Raw genomic sequence first — 27,594 nt, 5'->3', positions numbered from 1 at the left:
GCAGTTTTTGTGGATTTGGAGCCCGCTGTCATCGGTAACACAAATATTTCTGAAAGAACTTTGCATTTTGATTATGTATCTGAAAACATAATGAACTGAATTTGGTTCCTTAGATGAAGTGTGAGGTGGAACATACAGACAGAAGCTGGTCAGGGTGGAACAGCTAACTGGTAAGTAGGATGCTGCCAACAACTACGCCTGTGACCGCTAAACCATTGGTAAAGAGGTCACAGACCTTGTAATCGACTGAATTTGCAAACTGGTGGGTAAACTGAGAGCAAAGGTTATATTTGAGGGAGAGGAATATAAAAACACATACTTTAACATAAGCTATATGTGTATATTTAATTAAAGCGTTCCTTATCTGCAATACTGTGTCTCAGCTTCTTAATGCGGATCTAGTTTGCAAAGATCATCATGTTTTAGGAACCACCATAGATGTGAGGTCACAACCATTTAACAAAATGCAACGAGCTGAACAGAATATTTACAGCTAAAAAAAAACCATATCCTTTTCCTCAACTACATTCAGGAATTTTTGCACTCTGGAAACACTTTTCTTTCTTTTTTGGGACTGTATTGAAGCTCACTTATTCACCAAGCAAAAGGAAAATGGTCATGACACCCAAAAACTCCCCAGGATACCAGACCTCCCAGGTGTCCCTTTACTGTTTATAACTGAATTAAAATTACATCTAATGATTTGTATAATATAACCCATGAACAAAAAGTTATGGTATGAGCTCTAGTATAATGTCAAACTGAATTCCTCCAGTTCAGTCAATAATCTCATTTAATATTCCCAGTTTTAATGATCAAAGTATTAACTCAAAAACTTTTTTGTGGGTCAAAATTGTGTCAACTCGTCAGGACTGAATTACTTCTAAACATGATTTGTACTAATACTACACTGTACACACATTTTCTTGCTCAGACAAAATTAATGCCGATATACACTGCCGGTCAAAAGTTTGGACACGCTTTCCCATTAAACCAATGGGAAACTGTGTCTAAACTTTTGACTGGTAGTGTAAAACTTTTGAAAATAAGGTCTTTAGGAGCTGAGAAGTGGTTTATAAAAAGTATATCTAAGAATGCAGGCATTGATATGCACTTTTCAAATGCAGCTCCCCCCCGTTGAGAAGTGTCACCGATGTAGATTTTCCTCGTTCCTGTTCAATCACTTGAAAACGAGCCAAAATACACACAAATACCACCTTCAAATCAAAATCTTGGCTGGTCTTGATGCGCATCGTGACACTTTTCATTTTCAGGCAATCATGGTTCTGTTTTACCCTTTAAATATAAGCATGTTTTATGATGCATGCACTTACTTTCTGCTCAGAGTGGAAATGCAGATGAATGATAAATCCCTGCAGTAAACAGAATTAGAGGAGAAAGTATAGTAATCTTTTCTTTATTACAAGTTTCATCTCTTATTTCAATCAGGTGAATAAAAATACCTTTTTTTTGTTCAGTATAATAAAATATGTTAACTTTATTTATTTTCTGAAGAAAAACAATAACAACATGAAAATAAAAACAAAAAACATTTTTTGTCTCTCCCTCTTTGTAAACCTGGAGAGTCGCTGCATCGCGTGGGAAGCAAACACAACGGAGATGGAGCGTGAGGGAGCGGTGAAGAGGCTGCACGGGTGGCAGGACAAACATGAGGAGACAGAGGATACTGACAAAAAGATAAGGCCAAAAACATACAAACAATGAGCGCAGCAGTACAGGAGTGTGCTGACGGGGCGGTTGGAGGACGTGGCGGTGATCGGAGCGGGTCGGCTGGTGGTCCCCAGTCAGGACGACTGACAGAGTGTTTCAGAGGTCGCTCTCTCCGTACAGAGCGGTAGAGAAGGACATGTAGTCGAGGGCGCCGGGTACAGCGTCCGGGCCGGTGTAAGGAGCCATGCGGGCGATGCAATACTCGGCCTGGTCTGGAGGCAGCTCCCGGCGCAGCTCATCAGCTAAGATGTAGTTCTGTAGAGGATTAAAAAAAAAAACATCTTATATGACAGTAGAAGCTGTAGTGTTACATCACTACAATCTAATATTAAACAATACAAAAAACACCATTTAGTCTATAATTACATTCACACGAGTTATTTTTGTACAATCACATCTAGATCGATACTTTAATTCAGCAAAGATCTTTATTTAAACCCAGGAGAATAAATCAGAGTTAAACCTATTAAAGCTGGTCTTTAACCACGTCATTCTCATGACGCGTTTACATTCTGATGTAGCGGAGTTGAAGGAGGAAATTTTTTTTAATTATTTATTTTTTTAAAGAGTGGGACACTTAATCATATTTACTCAGCCTTAAAAGCAAACAAGATTAAAACATTCTGGTTAATATGTTGAAGTTGACAATAAACTGTCCTATTTAGTCTTGCAGACTCTTCAGCAACATCAGCGTTGAAACCTCATAATATTCAACATTTCAACAGCTCTGATGGAAAAATGCAAAGCCTGGGATGTGATATGCTTCACTGGTGTCGCCAGCGGTAGTGGGAAGTGTCTTATCAATCAGGTTTTATAAGAAAAACAGAAATACATGCTTACTGGTGGAAACAAAAGAGGAAAAAATGAGCTGCTTTCTCTGCGATAACATGACACGGTACTGTACCTTGTCGCCTGCAAGAACTTTGAAGGAGGCCATGACCTGGTCGGCGGTGTCCGTGTCAGCCGTCTCGCGGGACATGAAGTCGATGAAGGCCTGGAAGGTGACGATGCCCATCCTGTTGGGATCCACTATGCTCATGATGCGGGAGAACTCGTTCTCGCCCTGATGGCAACAGAGAAGATGTGTGTCAACCCCACGTCAACACTATAAAGCAGCAGAGCAAAGCAGCAACAAAGCCGGAAAGAAGTGTGTTTTTATGTCTGCAAACTACAGGTTCTGAAACATCAAACATCTGCATGTGATTTAACAAGTTTATGCATCGAAAATACGATACTTTAGAACTAAATTAAGTTTACATCCATTACCGTTTCCAAGGAGACGTGTTAATCACAAACAACTGTTCGTATCTGAAATGTGCTCATTGCTTTACCAGATTGTAACCCATGGAGATAAGGCAGGTTTTGAAGTCTTCAGCATCCATGATTCCTGTTCTCTTCTACAAGGTCGAAACCAGGAATGGAAGAAAGATACAGAGGAGAGGCAGGGACGGCAGAGGAAGTCACCAGAAGCACAAAGGACGAACAAAGAGGAGAATTAAGCAAAAAATCCACAAAAAAGTCGTTGTGGACATTGAGAGGTGAGGAGAAATCAGGGAGCAAATTCAGAGAGGGAAAGAAAAGACAAGAAGAGGCGGGAATAAAGAAGGGACGGAAGTATCAGGGAGGAGAAAAAAAAAAAAAGGAGAGAGAAACCAGTTAAATCTCTCACGGTGGGGGTGTGGCCACAATTAAATACCTGTGCATCGTTGGCGATATCGAAGCCCAGGCTGATCAGGCAGGCCTTGAACTCTTCTGCGCCCAGAGTGCCCGAGTGGTCCTGGGGTGTGTAGGGAAGGGGGGAGGCCAGTGCCAGGAGGGGCGAGGCGTCAGGGCCACAGGCCATGCAGCAACACATACAGCCGTGTCAGTGATGGTGAGGTGATGGGAGGGGTGCGATCAGGTAGGTGAGGTGGTGTTGGTGGTTGGGGGAGGGGAGGAGGAAGGTGGAGGGAGTGCACCATGCACGAGGGGGAGGGGGTGAAGAGAGAGGGTCATGCACGAGAGACAGAAGACAGAGAAAACAGTGCATATACGTTAGGATCTGGCAGGTGAACACACGGTGGCAGCTGTGCTGCCATGCTGGGCGAGGGCATTCAGTGGCGTTAATGTGGCGTGTTGCAGGCAGGCGACACGGCCTTCAGGTGCTCAGGTTATCCATATCGTCAATGGCACACGTACTTAATAAGACAGGATGGACAATTGCACAGGCACAAACCTCTTTAACTGTTTTAGCTAAAGAGATACTTCCAAGAAATATGAACACACTCATAGAAACATCCAGAATAATTAGACAATTTCCAACTTAAATTTTATCTAAATTCACTCAACAAGACCATAAAGCATGTCAAGTTCCATCTTTTACAGTTTAAAGTTGTACATTTAATTTCTGAGACTTATTGCATCACTTTATGGTAAAAACTCGTTTTATAATCCGATTTTTGTTTTCTGCCCCCTGGTGGAGACAATTGGCACTACAATCGTTCTGAAATATCAGTACATATATCAAAGTTTTTTTATTTATTCATTTGCATCTTGTTAAGAAGGTGAAATGAGCCAGACTTTGTTGAGCCATACTTTTAGGAGTTAAATTGCATGTTTTGTATGAAACTTGTACATATCTATCAGAAACAACGAAAGGAAATCAACTGTTCACATGCGGTGAGACGAGGCCAGAAATTATTTCCTGGTTTTAAATCACACATGCACACAAAAAAAGAAAAAGGCCAGTTATTTTTGCAACAGTAAATAATCCGTGGTTAATCTGTAATCATTCCCATGAGTTATCTGAGCATTACTAGTTAATGATCTAGCTGCTAGAAAATGAAGGAAATTGAATTTCTGTAGTTTTTTTCCTTTACACCAATAGTTGTAATTCCTGAATTAATACCACCTGGAGTACCTTCAAATCAGGAAATGTGGAACTTTTTTGTCGGATGAATTTATTTGAACAACTTTTAAAACAATTTTTCTAAAGCTTCCTGCTGCTTTAGCTTGATCACATGTATCGACCTACAAATGTTAAGCCAACGGCTGCAAATAGAAAACAAAAATCAAGCCCAGGACTCTGTTTGACTTCCTGTGGGCTCCCATCTTTGACTTGAGGCATTTATTAATGATACAGCAGCTGCGGAGGAATGCATGAGGTGATGGTGGAGTTGGAGCTAAATAAAAACTCATCCATAATTGGTGCTGCTTCGTACATGTTTGCCTCAGGGTAAACACTGCGCTCAGCGAACAGGAGGGAGCAGAGTAAGCAGAGATTTATAGAAGCAGCAATTGACGTGAAGCTAAATTTAATCGCTAACTTCTGTTTAATCTCGATTTAATGTATGATAAAAGCGTCTAACTGAAGCCTTTGAGCCTTTAAAGATGAATGTTGTGTCAATGAGCTGCAAGCTCCTCTTCAAACCAGGCGGTAAGGTCACGGCACATCCTTATACACGCCACACACACAAGCTGGACTGTTTTCTGCATCACTGAAGGACCCACGATATTCTCTCACCTTGACTTCTTTTCTTTGCTGCTGGAGTCTAAATATTCAACAGAAAAATGTGGGGTCCAACACGAGAAACACTGAAGTTTTCAGCACAACAGTTTGCCATTTGGAAACACATTTATTCAGTTTCTTGCTGAAAATGATCAAAAGCGCTAAATTTATGATGAAAGTAAAGATAGTCGGTGGTTTTATTAGCTTACGCTTTAACAAAGCTCATCAGTAAACTAGGCAGGTAAAACCTTCAACCCTTGTCTGGCATGAAACCAGTCTAAAACCATTCAGCTTTCACAGATTAAGAAAATAAAGTAAAAAAAAAAATAAAACAAGGCAGGAGCCACAGATCAATATTTGTCATAGCCCAAGAAGTCATTATTAATTTGTCTAACAGCAAACATGCAGAAGAGTCCGGTCATACAGAGGAACACGGAGGAGGCTGAAAGCAACGAGCTTTAGTTGCCAGGGCAACAAGATGTGATCAGTAATTGTTTTTGTGGAGACTGATGACGCGCGAACCGTCATCTTCTCCTAGATCTTCCATGTCGACGTTCTTACCTCCACCAAGGCGGAGTTCATGTGTTCAGCGTCTGTCTGTCACATCAGTTCAGAAAGAACTGGATTCTACGGAGACAGCCATCATTTTGTCATTAAGCTCCCATCTCACAGACTAACAAAAAACTGACACAGGCTTGGCGGAGGTCTGCGCTCTGAGTGCTTCTAGTTTTTACTTTCATTCATTCATTCATCATCCTAACCGCTTACTCCGGGGAAGCTGGAGCCTATCCCAGCAGTGAAAGGCAGGGTACACCCTGGACAGCTCGCAGGTCCATCGCAGTAGTTTCATTTTATTTAACCAAATTAACGATGAAAGACAGGAAATGGCGGCCTAAAGAATACCTGCACACATCAACAGAACTGTTCAGGAAGTGAAGTGCAGCATCTTGTTTCACTGTGAAGGCTGAGCTCATCATCTCCATGTCTGCACGTCCACCCTGGGACTCTGCTGACGTGCACGGCAAACTCTTTCAGGTCAGCTGTCCCACAACGACCCACGCAGGTTATCAATGTACAGTAAAGGTGCAGTTAGCAGAACTTCTCCTAACAAGCAGCCACGTTGTTCTGCTTTTTTTCTCATTTGTTCCTCTGAACAGAAATGAATCCATATGCATGAAGTCGGCACATTTCAGTCTCTGAGGCTGCAAATATTACGGTGCATGTCAGCTGCACGGGTCCCAGAAGGAATTATCAGGACAAAAATGACAAAACGCAGGTTGATGCTCAAACACTGAAATAAATTTCCACTTGATGGAAGGAAATTTCCTATTATTGATGAACATTCACATAAATTTGCTTTTTGTATTTATTTTATCAGGAATTTGGCAAAAGTTGTAGCTTCGCGTTCATATGACTGTGCAGTCGTATCTGACAATAACGGAATATTACTCCTTAAATCTGGTGTAGGTGATGTTGGGGAGCTAGCAGGATGTGAAAGCGGCGCCTTGTCTTGGCTCCTCCCCCTCTGGTTTTGCTCCTTGCGTGATGCAAGACTTTATTCTTACCTCCACCAAGGAGTTTATCTTTTTACCGGCGTTTCTCTGTTTGTGTTTAACATAAGTCAGAAAGTTATGGATGGATTTAAAAGAAATTTGCAGAAGTTGCTGGAAATGTAAAAAGGAAGAACTGATTTAATTTTGGTGGTGATCCGGATCACCGTTTGGATCCAGGAACTCTTTGAAAGCCGTGGCTGAGGTTTGCGCTCTCCGAGTGCTTTTCTAGTTCGCAGCTTTTTTCCTCTTTCTCGGCTGTTTAGAGACGACGGAATAAACCGAGCCGGGTCGGGAAATCCTTCCTGCATTTTCTCAGTCATGTTTGTCTTCCAAGTTTCTTCTTCACTACTTTATATTTTTATCCTAACACGCTATTTATATGCAGGGTGTGGTGATCAGGTATGCACTGCGGGAGGGGGAGGAGGGGAGCCGGGAGAAGAATTTTACGAAATATAAGAAATGAACAACTTCAATTTGATCCTAACATTTAGATTAGAGTTTTTACAGATTTACAGTAAACTGAGGCGTCTAACTATATTTCTTGTTGTTCATGATTACAAAATGTACAGACTGCTATCAGGACGAGGAACCAGTTCACCCAGAGTAAGATTAAATGTCTCTGAGCAACATTACCAACCCCAGCTTTAAATTGAGGATTGATTTTATCAATATTTCTGACTGTCTGCAAGAAAGTGAACAGATGTGTTTCTCAAATGTCAAAATATTCTTTAACCATCATTTTTCTTCCTGTTGTGTGTCTGTTCCCCATGGCAGCCTGTAACGTACCATCCACCGACCTCTCCTCCACTGTCCGCTCTGCGATTCAATACTCACCCTGTCAAAGTGGTTGAAGGAAGCCCGGAACTCATTCAGCTGGTCCTGGCTGATGCCCTTGGCGTCTCGCGTCAAGATTTGGTTCTCGATCTCATTGATGGTGCGGGCGATGGTGGTGAGCAGCTGCTCCCAGCCCACGCGGATGTGCTGCAGAGGAGAAAAAATAAGAAGTCTCAAAGGGAGCTGGACGGAGGACTTTCATTTGCTTCCATATTCCCTCACAATCATCGTATTTTTCCTTGTAAGCTGGAAATATTCTGTATTTGTGTCAGTAAATGCAGTGAAAACATCAACAACAACAGTATGATCTTTTAAGAGTAATCAACACTTAACTTCGTGCTTCAAATAAAAAAAAAAAAAGACCCACAAACATCCACACAGAGAACCTGTGAGGTTTCATTCCAGCAGGATTAAATACGGGGGTCTTAAAGAGGAACAACGGCCGAGTTCTTCCTAACAGCCTGGATCAACAGGGAGGACCAGAAAGTATAACAGGAGCATCATCAGACGTTTCCTCTGAACAGAGAAATGTGTTAAATCAGGGGTTCCAAACCACCGGCCCCCGGACCGGTACCGGTCCATGGATCATTTTGTACTGGGCCGCAAAGAATGAATAATCTTGATTATTATATATAAAAATATGTTTTTGCTTCTGGGTGTCATATTTTGAAAGACAACCACTTCTGCCCTTGCCTAACTTCCGCGCTTGACTCTTTGGCGCGTATCTATCCTGCATCAGCAACGCAAGCAAGCCCTCGCAAAATGAGTCAGAAACAGAGTTCACTGGAGTTTCTTTGGAAAAGGTAAACAAGACGACGACGCGACAGCAGAAGGATAACAGACTGCCTGCAAAAAGAAAGCTGCATTTGAAAGAAAATACCAAGATTCCTACCTGAGTTACGGGTTCATTGCAACAGGTGATTCTCATGCCCCACACCCACTCTGTGTCATATGCAGTGACAGGCTTGCTAAGGAAGCCATGAAACCATCAAAACTTCACCGCCACATGGAGACAAAACTCCCAGCATTGAAAGAAAAGCCCTTAGAATATTTTGAAAGAAAAAATTGGGAGCATGAAGGACAGAAACAATTACTTAAAACAAAAACAAGACAACGGAGTAGACTGGATATAAGGAATACAGTTCGAGTGTCGCTGTCTCCCATCAGCCCCAGATGGGACCGTCTACTTGCAGGCAAACAAGCCCAGACCTCCCACTGATTCTACATCTTGGCGAGTTGATATTATAGTGTAACAGTTCATGAAAGTGCCTAATATAAAATCTAATTGTTGCATTCAGATTACATACTAAATATAATGATTCGGGTTTTTGTTACTGGAACCTTCACGCCGCTACCCGGTCCTTGAGAAAGTCTTTCTGTGTGAAACTGCTCCCTGGTACAAAAAAAAGGTTGGGGACCCCTGTGTTAAATCACAACAAATGGCTGCTTGCATCCATTTAGTCGGTAGCCGCTTCGAGCGTCTCAGACAAATTTATGTCAACTGTTTTTACAGGATTTTACAGGCAGACAGAAGATTTTCCTTTCCCAGCGTTCAGCTAATGAAGCAAAGTCGATTTCGTCCACCGGAGACGGGAGGACAAACGGCAACACCAGGAAACACATTTTCTTGTTTTGTAGTTCGTAGCAAACCCCAAAGCTCTGAAAGTTGGCAAAGCCGGGGGGCTTCCAGAGCCCAACAAAGCCAGACGGTGTAAAAGAGACGGAGCTTTGCTTCAGTGAGAAGTGGCATGAAGAGCGTCGGCTCCAGAAATCTCTTTTCCTCGTCCTGCTCACCTCCATGGTGTAATTGGTGTGCTTGTTGTCAAAGATGAGGGCTTCCTGAATGAGCTGGTGGTCTCCCTCCAGCTGGTCGATCTTTGGCTTGTAGTTGACGATGCTCTTCTCGTACTGGCGCAGGTGCGTCAGCTGGTCCTCCAGGGTGCCGTGCATCTCGATTGAGATGCGGCCAATTTCCTGCAAAGACACGCAGAGGACAAAGTTTCTCTGTTACTGCTTGCCTGTTATGCCTTCACCTCATTGTTCTTTTTTCCACTCGTTAAAGATGTTATTTCTTTATTTTTTCGTGTTTTCTCGAGTTCATGTCAACCTGAATTTTGACGTAAACATCAGATGAGACACAAAGACAATATGAAGGAATATTTGCCTTCATAGTTTTTGTCTGAACTGATTTGAATGTGCCGTACCATAAAAGACAAATGATGGATTAAAGTTCCTGGAACTAAAAAGTCTCCAGATGAGGCGCCCTAGATCGCGACTTGTCACCAAGCCGGCCTCATTCTGAACCTGAACAGCTAGTTTTCCCGTCAGACCCACTCACACACTGACCTCCATCTTGGTCTGGATCCAGGGCCCGATGACGTTGGCCTGGTTGGCGAACTGTCGGCGCAGACGCTCGTTGTTCTGCTGCCGGGCGTGCTCTTCGATCAGAGCCTGGTCACGCTGCGGCACCAGCTGCCTGACCTGCAGCAGGATGAGCAGCAGGAAAGGAAAAGATATTTTATTTCTCTTTTTTCCTCCTTTTCCTCCATTCCTGACCCGCCCATCTGCTTTTCAACCCTCAGACATTATTTACATAAAAGCCTTTAGAGTCATTATGGACGTCTGAAATCCCAGCACAGACCGGGACGCAGCCGATGAATAAAGAGATTCATCACTTTAAAAATAACAAATGATGCGACAGTAAGCAGTTCTCACACCCTGTCTTTACGAACCAGCTTCAGGTTTTGGTTTCCGTGACATATTTAGCACTTCTCTCCATTTCGCTCTTTTCTTCCTTTGTGTATAAAAATGTTTTTATTCTTATTCATTTCTTTCTCTCTTGTTCTTTCCCAGCGGGAACCCCTGGCTCAGAGTGCTGGTGCTGCTGGGTCCTCCCAACCCCCAACTGGTCCAGGCAGACAGGTGTCCTCACCTGCTGCTGGAAGTTTTTCCTTTTCATTTAAAAAAAAGGTTTTTTTTCCTGTCGTCCGCCACCCTGAGGATTCTCAGGATGGGGGAGTAGACTGAAAAGAAGACGTGATTATTTTTGTGAATTGGTTTAATTGAACAGAGTTATGGTAACTGGACTAATCTGGATCCAGGATTTGTTCTAACGGGATTACAAATGAACAATGAATTTAAATGTAATGGACTGGGTCTGTAACTTAGTTGTGAATGAATAAATGATCTCAGACTACTTGTTCATCACTATTAAAATAAACAAACAAATAAATGTTTAATCTCCAAAATCATTGAACTGCCAGTTTTCTGCACCAGTGGGACCAAAGAGTTTCTAAAGACGGCAAAGAATCAAACCAGAAATCATCCCACAAGAATTTATGGAGAATGTTTCAACCTGATCCAGTAAAAAAAAAATAAAGCAATAAATGAAAAGCAGAAGAAATTATTTAATTTTACAAAAGCACAAAACTTAAAAATAAAAGACATCTAACCGATAAAGTGGAGCTTTAGGATTTTTTAAGGTGCCTATAAACTGAAGTGGAGCTTTAATTTTCTTAGTTTACATGAACGGAATAACCCGTTCACAAGATGTTTAATTTTTACACCTTTTTTTTTTTTTTTTTTTTTAAACAAAATACACTTTTATACTCTGGATGCGCCTTAAAAACCTAAAATATTAAAAGCCAAAAAACAAAACAAAAACATAATGTCTAGAAGAAAACTTTGATTTAACCATATTTATTTATTTATTCTTCCAGAACTTGTGTGTTTCTTGCAGTCTGCTGTTTATGGGGTTTGATTAGAGACCATCGCCTGAATACGACACTCTCATTAAAACATAAAGAAAACTTGCTGAAGTATGAACGTGCGGAGCACATTACCTTGTCCCACTTGGCATTAATCTCCTGTGGGTTGATGGTGGTGTAGGGGTTGGTGCCAGCCATATTCACGTGATAAGTCTGCACAATTTTGGCAATCTCGTTGTGGATACCCAGGATGGCCTGTCGCTCTTTGTCGGCCTCTGGCAGCGTCGCTTTGAACTGCTCGTGAGCTGTGCTCAGTCCCTGACACACAAAGCGCAAAAAAAAGTGTGTAGATTAACAAATACATTTTAATACATTCAGTAAGTATTAACTTATTTCTACTGCATGAATTTTAAAAAAATCCCTCATTGTAGCAATGCTTCCATGCAAACAAGATTATCTGTTTCTTCAGATCACATTTTAAACATAAAAGTGAAAACTATCTAATCTCAGTCTTGATCTGTCCCACATTTAAACTCATTTAATTTAGAATTTAATTGATTAAAACTACATTAATCCCAAAAGGAGAATTATTTAAAAGGAAAACTCATTTGCTTAGATTCTCTTACAAACTTCACACCAACATAAACCAAACCAAAGAAAACAGATGCCTTGGTAAAATCTGTCCACATTATCCAGCCATCGCCAGCATTAATAGTTCCAAACTGATAAAACAACAAGGTGATGCTTAACGGAGGATGTGTAAGGCTGTTTTGAGCAACCCGACTTCCTGACTGGAGGATCAGTCAGGAAGCTGCTTCTTTGTGAAACTGAACTTTTTCTTCCTTTTCTTTTTCAGAAGACCATTTGAGCTGTTAGAGCAGGTAGAGTTGATAATATTTCATTTTACTGTCCAGTAAACCATAATACTGCTTGACACAACAGTACGTCAACAGTACAGTTAAATGTAGAAATTATAAATATATCTCATCCAACATGTCTGTCAGAGCATCTGATATGTAAATTTACATGGAAACAAATAAAAACAAATCTGCCAAATGAAATGGAAATAATCTGGATGTGATGATGATGATGTTTGACTGTCTGGTTTGACTTGTCTTTAGCCGCGTTTAGCAGCGAACAAGCAGCTTTTTGCATTTACAGTTTTACAGGATTAAATCATGAGAAAATATTTTCAGAAGCTGCTTTTCACCGTCTGGGGAAAATACTGCATCCTCTGGTTTTCCTTCTGTTCAGCCTTCCTCCTTTACCTGGATTTCCTCAATGGTGTGGACGATGAAGGTGTCCTGCAGGTCCTCCATGGCACCCTCCATCCAGTTGTTGAACGGAGCTGCTCTTTTGGCAAACTCCAGGTATAGTTGGTCGATGGTTTCCAGCAGCTTCTCTGTTCTCTGTTAAGCATTAAAAAGGAACTTTTTAGGAACTCAGAGTTTGTTCTTGATCGTTCACACAGCTCCACACTGTAACTGTAAAATGACCTCTCAGCAACCCCTGGAAGGTCGAGGGACCTTAAAAGGAGGTGATAAATTCAGTGAAGGGTCTGTCAGGCTTGTCCCGTCTCACCTGCAGGGCTTCACTGCGTTTCTGGGTCAAAGCTCCAAGCATGTCCCATTGATCACAGATCCGCTGGCAGCGAGCGTTGACGCTCGGAGAGTCGTAGTAGTCCAGCTCGCTGGAGCACAAAGCAGACAAGAACACGAGAGATTCGCCATCATTACCTGCAGGTTTTCGTTCTCCTCCTGCCTACGCCGACTCATCTCTTACTTTAACTCCTGTGCGATCGCGGCGATCTGCTCCACGCGGTCCTGGTGCGCAGCCAGGTCGCTCTCAAAAGCCTCGTGCTTCTTTAGCAGGGCCTTGATCTCTGACAGGGAGGCCGTCTCATAATCCCGTTTCTGCAGCATGTCCTCTTTACCTGCAGGAGGAGACGCAGAAATCCTTCCAGGGATGCTACATAAACTTTAATGGTGTCGACTTGTTTGCATGCTGACTGGATCAGATGGACAAACTTAAGAGGCTGGAATTTCTGTTTTCATTCACTGAGATTTCTGAAGCAGACATCCGTTACCTTCGGTCCAGGCTTCATGGATGGCAGCTTTCTGTCGAAACTTCTCTGCCAGGTGGTCGAGTCTTTCCAGCCGGCGTATCTCGTTGAGGAGCCACTCCTCGTAGCCCTTCTCCGCTCCCTCTAGATTTCCCCATGCATTGTTAATGTCCTTCACAACGACAGGCAGGAAACTTCAGTTTAGATTAGATTAGACTGAAGACACAGGTGTCAACTTCCCACAAGCCAACTCTGAACACCTGTTGGGCGAGTGGGAAGTAGCACAACACGACGTAAACTTCCTCATAAATACAAATATTTGATGTTAAGTTTGTGTGATGAAGCTGTCAGAGTTGCTTTAAGGGACAAAAATGTGACTTAGTTATCACCATGACATTTTCCAACTTTCCATCAAAACCACATTTTCTTTCTTTTGCAGTTTTTCTGAAGTTTAATGCTAAAACTAGCGTAATGAAATATTAAAAAACTAATTTTGTTTTAAAGAATAAACACCTATTTAAGACTAATTTTGACAAATTGGATGAAAACTTTTATTTTTGTAAATAACCTTTATTCACAGCTGTTGTGTCATACAAACAATACAAAGTAAATCTGTTTGATTGATTATTTCTCTACTTTAATGATAACATTTCATGTTATATTAAACATGAAAAAGGAGCCAAAATCTACTGCATCATTCTCTTGTGGGTATTTATCCCTGTTCAGAGCTTCAGGATGTGCCAGGTGTTCCAGTCCAGATGTACCACTTCCACCTGACTGGCAGCTAGGAGACAAAGATTAGATTCTGGGGCCAACAGTGATCCCACATCTCCAGAAACTGGGACCCTGATTCTGGCAGAAAGAGCCAGGATCATCACAGAGAACTTCCAGAATCTGGTCTTCAGCTTGGTCCCGCTGTACGTGTTACAGTGACCTTCACAAGAATGCTTGTCGACCTGAAACATTTGCTGCTGGAGGAATGGGATGCAACACTGTGACCAAACTGGTGACCAGCAGGAGGAGGAGCCAAGCTGTTGTGTGGATCTGCCACACACTGCTGAGGCTCCTGATGGTGCAGAATGTAGTGTCCATTATGCTCAGATGTCTCCGAATGGGATCAGATTCAAATTCAGATTTTAATTTCATGTTTGTTTTTTTTAACCCAAATAGTTTTGAGAACTTCTGAAGTTTTTTTCCAACTCAAAACTTCAAAAACCAGATTTAGCAGGTTTACTTCTGAATGAGATGAGGCGTCTCCTGCAGCTTCAAGTTTCCAAACCATTTTTCAACTTCTGCCTAGATGAACACTGAATTATGAGCTAAAAATTTCATGTGCGTGTGAGCGAGCTTATTCATCCACAGACCACCGTAACGTACCGAGACCATCTTTCCCTCTGAGGGCATGAAGGCAGGCCTGTTGCTGAGCCTCAGTTTGGTCTGCAGGGTGTTGAAATTGATCTCCAGCTGGCACTTCTCCTGCACTTTGGGCGGCTTGTGGAGACGACGGTAGTCTCTGAAGTCCTCCAGCTTCTGCTGCATGGCCTGCATGGTGTTCTCGGGCATTCGGTTTTCTAGCCAGGGGATGGTGCGACGGATCCACTCCAGCAGCTGCGATGTTGATGGTGTTTGTGCAAGTGCATGTGTGTGAGTGTGTGTGTGTGCATGTGAAGGGAAAATATTAAAAGGACAGAGATGGAGGAAAACCAAGTTTATGGAGATCAGAGGGAAGGAGAAGCAGAGCAAAATTTTGCAAAACAGAGAAGAAAAAAGGGGAAAGACGGCCGTCAGAAGGGAACAAAGAGCAGTGTCATGTATGTTTTTAATGAGTGAAAAAAGAATACAGGTTGAGATAAATCATTAGCTTCAAATGATTTCAATATTTTTTGCAATTTAATGCAAATTTAAGAACATTTCTGTTTGTTTTGGACTTTTGCATGTTTTATCTGGTGGTAGTGCTGGACCACTGAGGACATGATGCAGCATCAGAATTCATGTTTAGAAAAATAAACTGCAAAAGAAAATCGTCAACATTTATTTTGCCCTGAAAGTTACATTTAACTTCCTTAAAAAAGGCAGCTTGAAAACATTTTACGGGATGGTGCGTTCAAGTGCATGTGTAGATCTGAAAAATGAGCTCCATTCTTTCATTAAAATGTTCCCCCACAACAACCCAACGGAAACTTAAAGGAATACTTCACCATATTTGGAAATAAGTTCATTTAAATACAAACTTGGTTTTAAAATTCTTTCTTTTTTTTAACCTTTATATGTTCGCAGTAAATAAAAAGCTGAAACTTGGAGCCATTTAGCTTTGATGCAAAACTTGTAAATACATCGCTTAACAAATCTGTTGAAACTGTAACGACATGCCTCAGTCTACCATGAGCGACGTGTCGGCTGGCGGTAAAATAGAACTTGCTTTATATGAGATAAAAACAGGCTAAATACTGTAAAACTGTTATATGACAAAAGAAAAATCACTTCTGTGTAACTCCTACTGCTACACTCTCTGCCTGGCTTGAATGGAGCACAACCAACCCCGGGGGACTGGAGGGGGGGTATGGGGGGGAGATGGCTCAGAAAGGGAGATGGAGAAAGGGCTGAGAAAAGTGCAGGACAATTATAGGAAAAAGTGGGGTGTGCTCACATCACTGGCCAGCTTCTCATAGTCCTCCATCAGCTGCTCATTCTCTTGGTTGACGGCCAGCACCTTGCAGATCCTGTTGGCCGCCGTCTCTGCCTGGATGACGAAGGCGAGGGGAGAAACAGTGTGAGGTGCAGAGCAGACATGATCAGTCATCGCTGCGTATCTAATCAGTCAATTCTCTGCAGAGACACCGGCTTTACTTCAGGTTGCATGCTGTTTAACTGTACCACCCACAGAAGCACTCGGGTGAATAACATTGTGAGGAGATCAGCGGTAACGATGTGACGCAAACAGAACCGGCTCAGCTTGTTGTCTCAACAGGATGGAGCTGGAACAACCAGGCTGTAGGTCAGGCTGCCATCAGGTGCAGGGTCACCTTCCTCTCTGCACTGCTGCCCAATTACAGAACAGCAGCAAACAGTGTGTTGTCTTTCCCTCCACCTTCATGCAGAGAGTTCTGACAGGGACGACTGGCCACGAAGCTCACAGTCTCATCTGTGACTTCTCTCACTTGGCCGCAGAATCTTCGCCACCGTGTCGATAATGCTTGAGCCCAACAGTGTTTCCATGACAACATTTACATGTTGTGTTGATAATGAAAATGTGGGATAGCTCACTAGAAACAGGAGAAAAGGATTTCCAGAAAAAACAAACCAAAACAAGGTGACAGAATGGAAGCAGCATGCATGAAGTTTTGGAAAAATACGCAACAAAATTTTAGGCAGAAAAATGAAAATAAAAACCTTTTAAGCCATTAAAAGGAAGGAAATAAAGTGCTTTAAAAGTCTCTTTTGCTCCCGTTTCACAGCTCAGAGACTAGCATCCCACATGCAGGACTGTCTTCTGCCTGTTTTCTTTTCTTTTCTTTTCTTTTCTTAAAGAAGATCACAGAGGAAGCTTGGCTCGGTGGTCAGAGACATGCTCCGGGAGCTCCACCAGCAGCAGACAAGCTGCCTTATAAGGACCGCCGGGATGTGCAGGTCGTGCTTCTGTGAGCAGCTGTTTGCACGCTGCCTCTGTTGACCTCTCATGAATCGCTTTGCTCTGACATCAGTTTGCAGACAGGAGACACCAAAGGGAGGGAAGAAAATCCAACCATTCACCCGGGAAGCCAGGGACGGCACAGAGCCAGTTTCTGTCTATAGTAGAATCACATACACCTGGAAAACCTTTAAAGAAAAACTTTAAAAGAAAACGATAAATTCCCAGCAAATCCTCCCTGATTTACACCGAACAGGAAAATAAAACGTCACGTTAATGTCTGCATTTACTAAGACTGTAGTCATGTTATTTCCACCGCGGTGGTTACGCCAAGAGATATTCTGTGACTAGAAATCAGGGAATATCTGAATTAATTGAGCGCCTGAGCTTTTCTGATCATGTTGCACTCACTTTTTGCTCTCCACAGGAAAATACCTGAGACTTTATTCTCTCATTTACTACTGAACAGGTGCTTCACACTGCGTCTGTCAGAACTTTTCCACGACGAAGAAAATTCTGGTCATGCAGCAAAATGTTGTCAGTGCCACAAACTGTCGATAAAGTTTTGGGCTACAGAACAAATCACACAGCTGTCAGACATTAAACTACTAAAACTTCTGGAATATTTTGCCGTGTCGTTTCATTTTCACATCGTCTTGAGCATATTGAAAGAAAAAATCCTGTTTTACAGCTACGGTTTAACAAAGTGGTCCTAACCAAGAATGAAAGTTAGACGTCAGAAGAACACATGGAGTGTTGAGTACAAGCCAATCAATTTGGCAACCATTAAAAGGTCATTTCCAGGCTTTTTCACCAACATCCATCACAAACCACCAAACAAAATCATAACAATGAGCAGTAAAACAACTGGGCTGGTGCAGGAGCCACTTCTCAGCATCTAAACTAAAACGTTCTCAGACGCCTCTCACACACTGCACACGACACACAGATCACTCGCCTTCTAGGCCAGGAGAGCCATGGGACGCTTTGTGCCCTCACCTATTAGTATGTGTGTGCATTAACCTGTTTTTAATCCTAATTTCTAATAAGTACTGGAAAATAAATCTCCTTGAAGATGAAGTATTTTATTCTTTCTAATATGAATCTGAGATTGATTCATAAAAAAAAAAAAACTTAGATGTGAAAGAAGGTGGATTTATTTTTTCTTATTTAATAAAATAGTAACAGTATAAAAGGTCAAATTAACAGTATATGGAAGGAAATTTGGGTTTGAACGTGACAACAGGCCATCTGTGTTTAATGCGGTACAGGAACACTGTGGTCAACTCGAAACTCTGCTTTGTAAAAATCCATGTGTGGATTTCCCGTGTACACACCGATCCAGCGAGAGTGATGGTGTTTATGTGTAAATTTCCCCCTCAGGGTGCAATCTGAAGTGACAGAGGAGGAGAAACTTTCAATGTGCAATCTGTGCCAGCGCTGCAAAACTGTGTGCCAGCGAGCAGCAGCTTCAAGACTCCCTGGAGAACCACAAGCTCCATTAGAACATGGATTCTAACAACGCATGTAAGCAGAGACGATTTAGCAGATATCCTGCATGTGAGATGCAGACGCTGAGCAGACTTCACTTGTCTTTGGAGAAAAGCAAAAAGACAAAGAGTTTTGCTTTGTCTCAAATCTTTCTGCTGAACGATGGCAGATAAGGACGGTCTGAATACGTAAGGACTCCTGCTGGATTCCAGTAAAAATGCACAAATCATAACATCAAAAGGACAAGAAGTGAATTCAACAGACCTGCTAAGACGTCAACAATGCAAATGTGTGTGTTTTAATGATAACTCGGTAAACACACGCACACATAAACTAGATCTGCTTCCCATTGCAGGTGTGTTGCTGCAGGACCACACGGTGGCATCACACCAGGGCATTGGGGGGAAAAAAACAAACAGGAAAAAAAAAAAAGTAGTAGTCATTCGCTACCAGCCAGTCTGACAAGAAAGCAGCCATTGTTTTCTCACCTTCTGTTTGCCCGAGAACGCGTGGTAGTAACACGACACATAAGTCATGACGGCCTTCTCATCTGGCCTCAAGGTGCTAATGATGTCTGCCCGGGGAACAGAGGAAGGGGAGAGAGGCAGAGAGGAGAAAAAATGGAGTAAAAGTGTGCAGAGACAAAAGGGCCAGCAGAGGGCGACATCACGAGTCACAAGACGCCTCCAGTCTGTCTCAGGTTGGTTGCTTTTCAGTCTGAATGGGTGACACGTTTCACTGTAACTGAAGTGGGAGCTGAGTGCATAAATCTAAACAAATCATTTTAAAAACCTCAAAAACAACAAAAAAATAAATATTCTTGAATTTTATTTCACGTTTTCTTCTTTCTTAATAATCCCAGCAGCAGCTGTGTCTTGTTGCACACATCCTAGATGTGCAGTTCTACCTCCGCCCTCCGGCTACAAACAGCCATTTTTGACGTGAGTTGCTTAAACACAGCTGTGTGACGGCGAGATGATGGCTGTAGCCGGGCCTCTCAGACGAGCCTGGTCTTTATAGAACTCTTACGTCTCTGAAGAAGACCACAGAACCAGTTCAGGTGTCTTGCTGTGCATCAAAACAGCTGTCAAACTGGCACTTTGTTCATAATCCAACGCAGAAAGTCCGATGCAGCGTTTGCGCCCTTCGGAGGGGGAAAGGAGAGAGTCTTCACTGAAGCCAGACGGCACAGAACCGTTAAAGTGAACCGATAGCTCGCTGCTCGACTTTGAAGTGCCACTTTTAATTCCATTCATTCCTCCTCCCCCAGTTCAGGCTGCCGCTCTGCAGGCTGAACGGGGCCATCCTGTTATACGGTTACCAGACTTCAAGCTAATTTGTATCAACCACAGCTGTTATCATTATTTAGTTCAGATAAACTTCGCCACACCTCCCACTCCAATCACCCAAATGGAAAAGAAACACTCATCAGGAGTGTGTTTGGTAGATTCAGACTGGAGACGCTCGCGCTCGTTGCCTCAGAGAACACCGACGTTGCTCCATCATGCATTTGGTGGCGTGAACCATGCGGAAAATAAAGCAGTGACCCCTCGGCGGGGGGGGGGGGGGGAGGTTGTGAACTGCAGAGAGAAGGAGACTGTTAAGAGACACACACTGAGGCAGGAAGAAAAGGGGAGTGAGGAAGAGGAGGAGGAGGAGATGCTGCATCCCGGATACCTTCTGGGCGCCTGAGAAAGCGTGGTAGAAGCTAGACACGTAGGTCATGATGGCCTTCTCGTCTGGACGGGCAGTGCCCACAATGTCTGTAAGGAAGAGAGGAGGTCAGGGAGGGCACGGAGGATGGAGGGGAAGGGAGGGGTGGGGGGTGAGAACAGCTGATTGAATGAACAGGAAGTTTATTACAAATGATATGAACCAAGGAAAGTAAAATAAACACCATTATTGGTGAGAACTTTGTTGAAACGTTGACGTTTGTCCTCAGAAATGCAGTTTTGTTTGTCTTCAGCTCCTCGCTGAGAGTCCGAACCCCGAGATGCCCGATGACGTCAATAAAGCTGCATTTATTTGTAGAGATGTTTACATACCGTAGAAAATAGCCTCCCTGTGTGTGCACAGCTGCATGTGAACACACTCTTTCAGAAAGCCGATGCAGCGGGGCGACTCTTCTACAACGTGCGTTAGTCACAGAAGGTCAAAGCAGACCTGAAAACCTAGGAAGCCACGGCCCAGTTGGGAGCTTCGTTCATTTGTTTGTCTCTTTACTGAAGCCAATTCTCATCTGAGCACAGTTCTTTAGCAAAAAAATGAGATTTTCAACTTGTGCAACTGCTGCTGGAAGCCGTCAGGCTGCAGGAATATTACAGGACGTGGGTCGTAGTGGTCCTGCAGAACACTTTCCAGCTTCTGAGCAGCACTTCACACAAAGTACTGTTTGTTCCTTTAACACAGCAGAAAGTCTGCTTTCCACTTCATCACTTTACAGTTTGACTCCCTGCCCGCTCACCTTCTGCGTCCAGCATTTTAGGGATGTCCAGGTACTTCTCTGCCACGTCGAAGGCCGTGTTCAGGTTGGTCATGGGGTCATCCTGTCCACAGCAGATCAACAACAACGTCAGAGAAACTTGTCAACCAAGTGATTCATATGAGGCTCAACAGGATGGTTAATCTTTCCAGCACAAAGGAGAAGCACTTCTTTCTTTATTTCATCAGAAATATGAACTATTATCCGCTCTGGTTTCTTTCCAGAGATGATTTCAGTCAGTTTAAGTAGAAACGTGCTCACCTTACGCAGCTTTCCATAGTCAATGAGTTCTGGACGGTGTCGATGAATGAGTGCACAGAAACCCAAACCGTCCTTCCAGCTGAAAGAACAAAGTGGACAAATTATGAAGGTGAAGTGAAACACAATGAGATGAATCTGACTTTAATCTGGAAATCAAAACCATTTCCTCCCTTCAGTCTAATTCGTTTGAATGTAATACACCCCCCCCCGCTCCCCCATCATCCCAGCAGCATTCTGTCACCTGCTGGATCAAATGTCTGATGGACTATTTTGATCCATTTTCAAGATTTAAAAGTTTACATTCATTTCTTTCATTCTAAGAATAATTAAGTTAATAGATACAAAGTGCTGCAAACAAAAGGCATGTTTGTGATTAAACCAGCTGATATGAAGTCGATGTGTGCATGTTCAAAACGAGGGAGAGGAAAATATGCAGTTATGTAGGAAAGTGAACAATTTATTCTCAAGGATGCAACAAAAATGGGAAATTACAGTCCGTTAGCATTTGCAGACCAGATCCTGGAATGAGTTCAGAGAGAAGTAATTCTGTTTAGACACTGAACAGACACGGTACGGCGTTTCGGCTTTCCCTTCCCTTTTTCCAGAGTTATTTCCTTGGTGAGTGGTTTCACTGTGACAAACCGGTTCACAGATGTGATGTGGTCCAGTTTTCACTGAATACAAAATAAAAAAAGAAAAACAACCAAACCCACAAATACCAACTTTCCACTAATTCATACAATTTATGAGTCACTCTTTAAGCCGCTGTGTTTAGGGGAAGATCTTGTCATTGTAAAGGAAATCCATCCTAACTCTGCTCAGCAGCTGCTTTCTAAATTTGCTTGTCAGTTTAAGGTTTAACAGAAAAGTAAAAATTAGCAGGGAAGTTCACAAAATCTACACATGCAGGGAGAAATGTGGAAGATCAGCCTGTTTCCAGTAGGAAATATAAAACATCTAACGTTCTGTAGCTCAGTGATCATGTGTTTGTGCATGCAGGACATTTTTCAGTCAGATCTTCTGTGCTTCACTGATTACCATCCGTGCTTCTGGTCAGCCTGTCTTACAGCATCTCAATCTGGAGCTTTGTAGAAGACTGACTGATCCTCATAAAGTAACAAAGATGGGTTATTTAAATCTCTAACTCAAAAAAAAACAAAACACCTACAGTCTGAAAGAGGAGCTTTCACAAGTCTGCTTATATTCTGTCCTCCTCATCGGACTCTCATCTTCTGCTCTCATCTCTCACAGAGAGTCCACATGAAAAGGCCGGTCTGCACACCGACAGTCTGCCTCTCCATCTACCTCCCTCTGAAATGGCCTCAGATCCACCTCTTTTCCTCACCTCAGCTTTCATCCACGTCAGAGCAGCACAGGGGTCTCCTTTCAATAATTCAACACACATTGAGGGATCCTGTGACATCCTAACTCAACCCACTCACTGCTAGAAAAAGATGTCTTAATTCATATCTTCAAATCCAAAGTTGCTATTAACCAAACAAACTGTTAGCATGGAAAACAAAACATTATGCATCTCTTCCTGTCCTGCTTTAGGGAGCTGTTTTAAGATCTGCTCTGTTCACATCTCTGCTCACATCACATTCATGTCAGGAGCAATTTAATACATTTCATGTTCATGTAATCCTGGTGCTCACAAAACTCAATTCCCAAACAATCCTAACCAAATTTGAATTTCAGTCTTCAGAAAAAAATATAGGAAAGTAGAAACATTCATGCAGATAAAGCGACTCAAATGAACCCCCCAATCGTTCCCCTTTAGCGCAGATTTAGCTCCAGGTTGCCGATCATTTGTCGTAGAGCTGAGGTGGCTCTTCAGTAAAAGGCTGAGACGCTGCAGTTTCTCAGATTTATGGAGCATCAGTGCTAAAGTCTGGATCCAGAAACTAGAGAAGAGTCCAGCACAAACGCTACGTTTTTAAAATATACAAGCGTCATGCAACTAAACGGTCTGCACACACACGTCAGAGTCTCTTCAGTTTCTGGGTTTGCTCCATTTTCACTCAATTCAGGTTTGTTAAAGTCTGCAGTAAGAAGAGAAAAAGACAAATGAACCCCCAGCGGCCTGGCGCTGGTGGCACACACCTGCTGTTCCTCATGTTTGAACAGAATCAAAGTTAAAGCAAGTTTGGCCACAAGAGTCCGTAACAGGAGACGTCTGACAAATCTGTTGCTTATTTCCTTCATATCATTTGCTCATTACTGGTATTTTACTGGTATTTAAACTGATTAAACTTCATATTCATGTGTTTGTAACTCAGAAATCCAGCGCCAACTCCACCAACACAAACCTTTCAGGAACTTTGAAACGCTCACTAAAAACTCATGGACGAGTTCATTTCATTAAAAAACCCATCATTTCCCTGCTTCTGTCCCCCTCTTCATGTCTCTGTCTCTACTTCCACCATCTGCAACTCTACAGGTCAGCGAACGCCTCACAATGTCCACCCGAAGCGCTCACCTGATGTGAAAGTTTTGGATGTTGACGTTCTTGTAGGGCGCGGTCTTCCTCTGGCACCACAGCAGGAGGCCCTCTTTGGCAGACGTCTCTGCGGCAGTGGAGAAGGGATCATTGTGAAGTTGGAGGAACTCTCGGCTTTTTACTGTGACCGACTCAACTAATCCCTGTTTAGTAGTGGATTAAGCCCCAGCGAGGTGAATCGGAAGTGTGTGTGACTGCTTTTTCATGCTCTCTTGTTTCTGCTGCATTCAGAGGTGTTTGGTGTTGTGCTGTTCCCACACAGACGAGTAAAACGCTCAGCGATCCACTTGGAAAATTTAGCCTGAACGAATGCAGACTGATCATAGTTGACATTTAAAGGGGATTAAAAAGTAACGGACGGACCGTCTGAACACTCCCACCTCCGTATGAAAAGAGCTGCGTCTTCAACATTCATATTCAAAGTTATGCAAATTATCTCGAGTCTACAAGTGCTATTGTGTGTTTTTTAATCTTAATATGATGCGTGGCGAAGGTCTAAATGCTGAGACGCAGCGGTAAAGAAAAGTATTTACCCCACCATCGACATAACCTATCCCCCAGCCCCCAGCCCCAGACCCCCCCCCGCACCTTGACCCACCACCCCATTTTTAAGCTTATTTTCACCCTAAAAGAACCACACAACGCTGACAGAAACACACACACCTTCCACGGAAATGTCTTGGATGGCGAAGCGGAGGATTATGGTCCAGATCATTCCCAGGGTCATCTTAGCGTTACCGTCCACGATTTCTGAAACGAGATCAGACAATTTAAACATTTAGCATCCATTACTGAAATCTGCCCAGTAAAGTACTGGGATCCATCTAAAACCTGCCCTCATGAACTTAATAGAGGTGTTGTACTGGAATATTGCTATATTTTGTGTGACTGTTACTTGATGTTTAAAAGCACTTATTGATATTTTGTTAAGTGAAAGATAAAACAGGATTTACTGCAGACAGATGAAAAAAAGACACGAGGAATCAAAATACTAGAAAACAAAATGTTTTGTAGAAGACATGAGAACAGATGAAGCCAAAGAAAGGTAACAAAAAAGAAGCCCTAAAATTCCTCGCTGTTGGCTCTGCAGAACATTAAATGTGTCTTTGTGTATGGAAAGCATCTGTAGACCTGAAAGGCCCAAAGTCCAACGCAAGGGGAGATTTCTCCAAGTAACACACTGATCTGAAGCAATGTGTTCCTTCTCATACTTTATTAATTCTTCTATACTTGTGTTTAGTTCAAACTCAAAGTGTATTTATCTGTTGCTTTAATTTTGTGACCTTTAAAAGCGAAGACAGGAGATAAAACATTCAGTTTCACACAAAAGATGATGACAGCTGCTGCAACAAAATGAAACATGAGATAAATTATAACTAGCTTTCAGACAAAACAGTTGGAGTTGTTTAATTATTGGATTTCCTTATTTTGCCCTTTTTACATTCTTTATATCTTGTGTATTTCTTTAAATAGAATTTTATAGAATTGTGTGTATTTTAAATATTTTTTTAATTTAATGTTTTCATTCATTTTTAAAAAAATGTATTAATTTATTTTTAATTTATTGATTTATGCTTTTAATTGTATTTATTAGTTTTTATTGTATCTGTTTATTCTTTTTAGTTATTCATTTTTTTATTTTGTTGTTCATTCATTTAAATGCATGTATTTGTTTTTTCATTAATTGATTTTTATTTCATCTCTTTATTCATTTGTTCACTTCCTATTCTACCCACTTATTTTCCAGTTTGTGGCATGTTGAAGCAGGGAAACATCTAAAACCTACAGGACAGTGTTCTTTTGTGAACTGGAGTTTTATTTCCCTGATCTGTTTTCCTGCTGTTAAAAATAAAGGGAAAGAGCGTGTGGAAAAAGTGGGGCACATAAACCAGCGTTTCTCTCTCTAACCAGGCCACCTCACATATTTTCAGCTATTTAATATGAGGTAACCAGGGTTATCCCCAGGCTGACAACCGATTACATTTGTCAAATGAAACAAACAAGCATGTCCATGTGGTCTGTAAATATCTGCAGCTGAACAGAATCTTGTGCATTTGTGGTCCTTGTGAATTCACAGAGCTCTGGTTGCTGATAAACAGGCTGGATCTTCATTCATAAATCAGCACAGTGTTCATTGCTGGTCACCTCCATGACAGCTCTGCAGGTGACATACTACAGCTCATCATGAATGTCAGGCTTGAGCTCATTTAGTTCTCGCTAAAAACAAAAAAAATTGTCCTTTATTTTAGATAAATATCCAGGTCACCTTGAAAGATGCATTATGTAACTTTCTGACCATAAAACTTTGCGTTCCAGATTTGTTTAATGACACAGTGACATCTATAATGTGGATTTCTGAGGTCCTGAGGTTGAGAAACCACACTATACGACTTTTACATCCGGGACGCTGCGTGACGTAGCAGAGTTTTGCTTCACACTAAAACACAACGGCTGTTTTGAACACATAACGTTGGTGATTCAGCAGGAAACGCAAGAAGTTTAAAGGAGAGAAAGAGACAAAAAGAGCTGTCGTAAGATCATCTTTAGCTAGCTGGAGAAAGCCTACAAGTCAGGAAGAATGCAAGATGGATGCTGAATTAGCCATCGATGGGGGGGCGTGACGGGGAAAATGGCAAAAGTTTTAAAGGCTGTTTAAAGACTTTTAAAAACCATGTTACAAAGATGTCTGGCGCTTGGCATACCTGTGAAATATAGTCATTTAAATTGTACTTAAAAATGCTTTTATTTAAAAAAAAAAAAAAAAAGAAAAAAAAAAGAAAGAAGGTATTTGATTACATTTTTTTTTTTTCTAAATCTCATAATAGTCAAAAGTCCCTTTGGTGCTGAACTGGTAGTTTAACGGCAGTAAAACCAGACGGGTACCTGAAGCAGGACGCAGCAGAGCCTTGTGAATGAAACAAGCAATAACTCAATCATCTGATCAGAGACCTGTTAAGTTGTCAATGTGCCTGCAGCTGAAGACTGTGAATGAACAGCCCGCGTCCAGTCATCTCAGCGTTGTCGATAATGAAAATCCCCCTTCGACAGGTCACCCTGTTAGCCTGCCTTCAATAATCATTCGTTTCTCCCTCTAATCCAATAAGGCTTGGAGCACGGCAGCTCAGCTGTGACGGACAAGCTTGCACTGCGAGATGCCAGTCAGATGTCTGGATATGTAACACGGTGTGAAAGACCGCTCAGATCGAATTAGGACACAGAAAAAAAGTCGAGCTCGCTGGTTCAGGGTGACACATGCAGATCATGTTGAGATTAGCTCTAATGAACATGACTGATCCACCTGGGGGAGGAACACAAATCCAGTTAATTCCATTTGAAACTGTAACCCGCTCCCCTCTCCCTCTTTCATCTCTACCCTACAACAAGCCCCCCCGATGAGCGGCGTAGGCCTGAGCCTTCAACTAGTCCCGTCCCAACTCCACTGCCAATACCACAGCTAGCAGGGAGCTGGGCTGGATGACGAGGAGGGGATTCCAGGCGGCTAATCTGTCTGGTATGCTTGTCTGGCTTACAAACTCATAAAGAAAACTCTGTAGAAGACAGCAGAGCACCAGCTCATTTACATCTATGCTTACTGATTTTTTTTTTTTTTTTTTAATTATATTTTATATATATATATATATATATATATATATATATATATATATATATATATATATATATATATATATATATACACATATACATATATATATATATACATATATATATACATATACACACATATATATATATATACATATATATACACACACACATATATATATATACATATATATACACACACATATATATATATATATATATACATATATATACACACATATATATATATATATA

General features: G+C 42.0%; 1 protein-coding gene across 7 annotated transcripts in view; it reads right to left on the bottom strand.

Annotated features, from left to right (window-relative positions):
• Positions 1–1,436: 1,436 nt before the first annotated feature.
• Positions 1,437–27,594, bottom strand: part of actn1 (actinin, alpha 1) — a 61,738-nt gene continuing 35,580 nt past the window's right edge. Inside the window, exons 4-22 of one of the 7 annotated variants that reach the window (XM_079262018.1) lie at positions 24,400–24,486; positions 23,716–23,803; positions 21,237–21,315; positions 20,958–21,039; positions 20,171–20,256; positions 16,022–16,114; positions 14,752–14,982; positions 13,399–13,546; positions 13,095–13,245; positions 12,894–13,002; positions 12,581–12,721; positions 11,448–11,630; positions 9,952–10,086; positions 9,400–9,579; positions 7,606–7,752; positions 3,428–3,508; positions 3,063–3,128; positions 2,636–2,794; positions 1,437–1,986 (exon numbers count right to left, since the gene is read on the bottom strand). In XM_079262018.1, coding sequence (XP_079118144.1) covers positions 1,828–1,986; positions 2,636–2,794; positions 3,063–3,128; positions 3,428–3,508; positions 7,606–7,752; positions 9,400–9,579; positions 9,952–10,086; positions 11,448–11,630; positions 12,581–12,721; positions 12,894–13,002; positions 13,095–13,245; positions 13,399–13,546; positions 14,752–14,982; positions 16,022–16,114; positions 20,171–20,256; positions 20,958–21,039; positions 21,237–21,315; positions 23,716–23,803; positions 24,400–24,486 — 2,405 coding nt within the window. In that variant the 3' untranslated portion in view covers positions 1,437–1,827. Of the gene's footprint in view, positions 1,987–2,635; positions 2,795–3,062; positions 3,129–3,427; positions 5,262–7,605; positions 7,753–9,399; positions 9,580–9,951; positions 10,087–11,447; positions 11,631–12,580; positions 12,722–12,893; positions 13,003–13,094; positions 13,246–13,398; positions 13,547–14,751; positions 14,983–16,021; positions 16,115–18,981; positions 19,068–20,170; positions 20,257–20,957; positions 21,040–21,236; positions 21,316–23,715; positions 23,804–24,399; positions 24,487–27,594 lie in introns of those variants that run through there. The other 6 variants (XM_079262019.1, XM_079262013.1, XM_079262016.1 and 3 more) reach the window with 6 other exon arrangements.

Source organism: Telmatherina bonti (genome assembly GCF_933228915.1).
Source record: "Telmatherina bonti genome assembly, chromosome: 22".
NCBI lineage: Eukaryota > Metazoa > Chordata > Actinopteri > Atheriniformes > Telmatherinidae > Telmatherina > Telmatherina bonti.
This window is presented reverse-complemented; position numbering and strand designations above follow the sequence as displayed.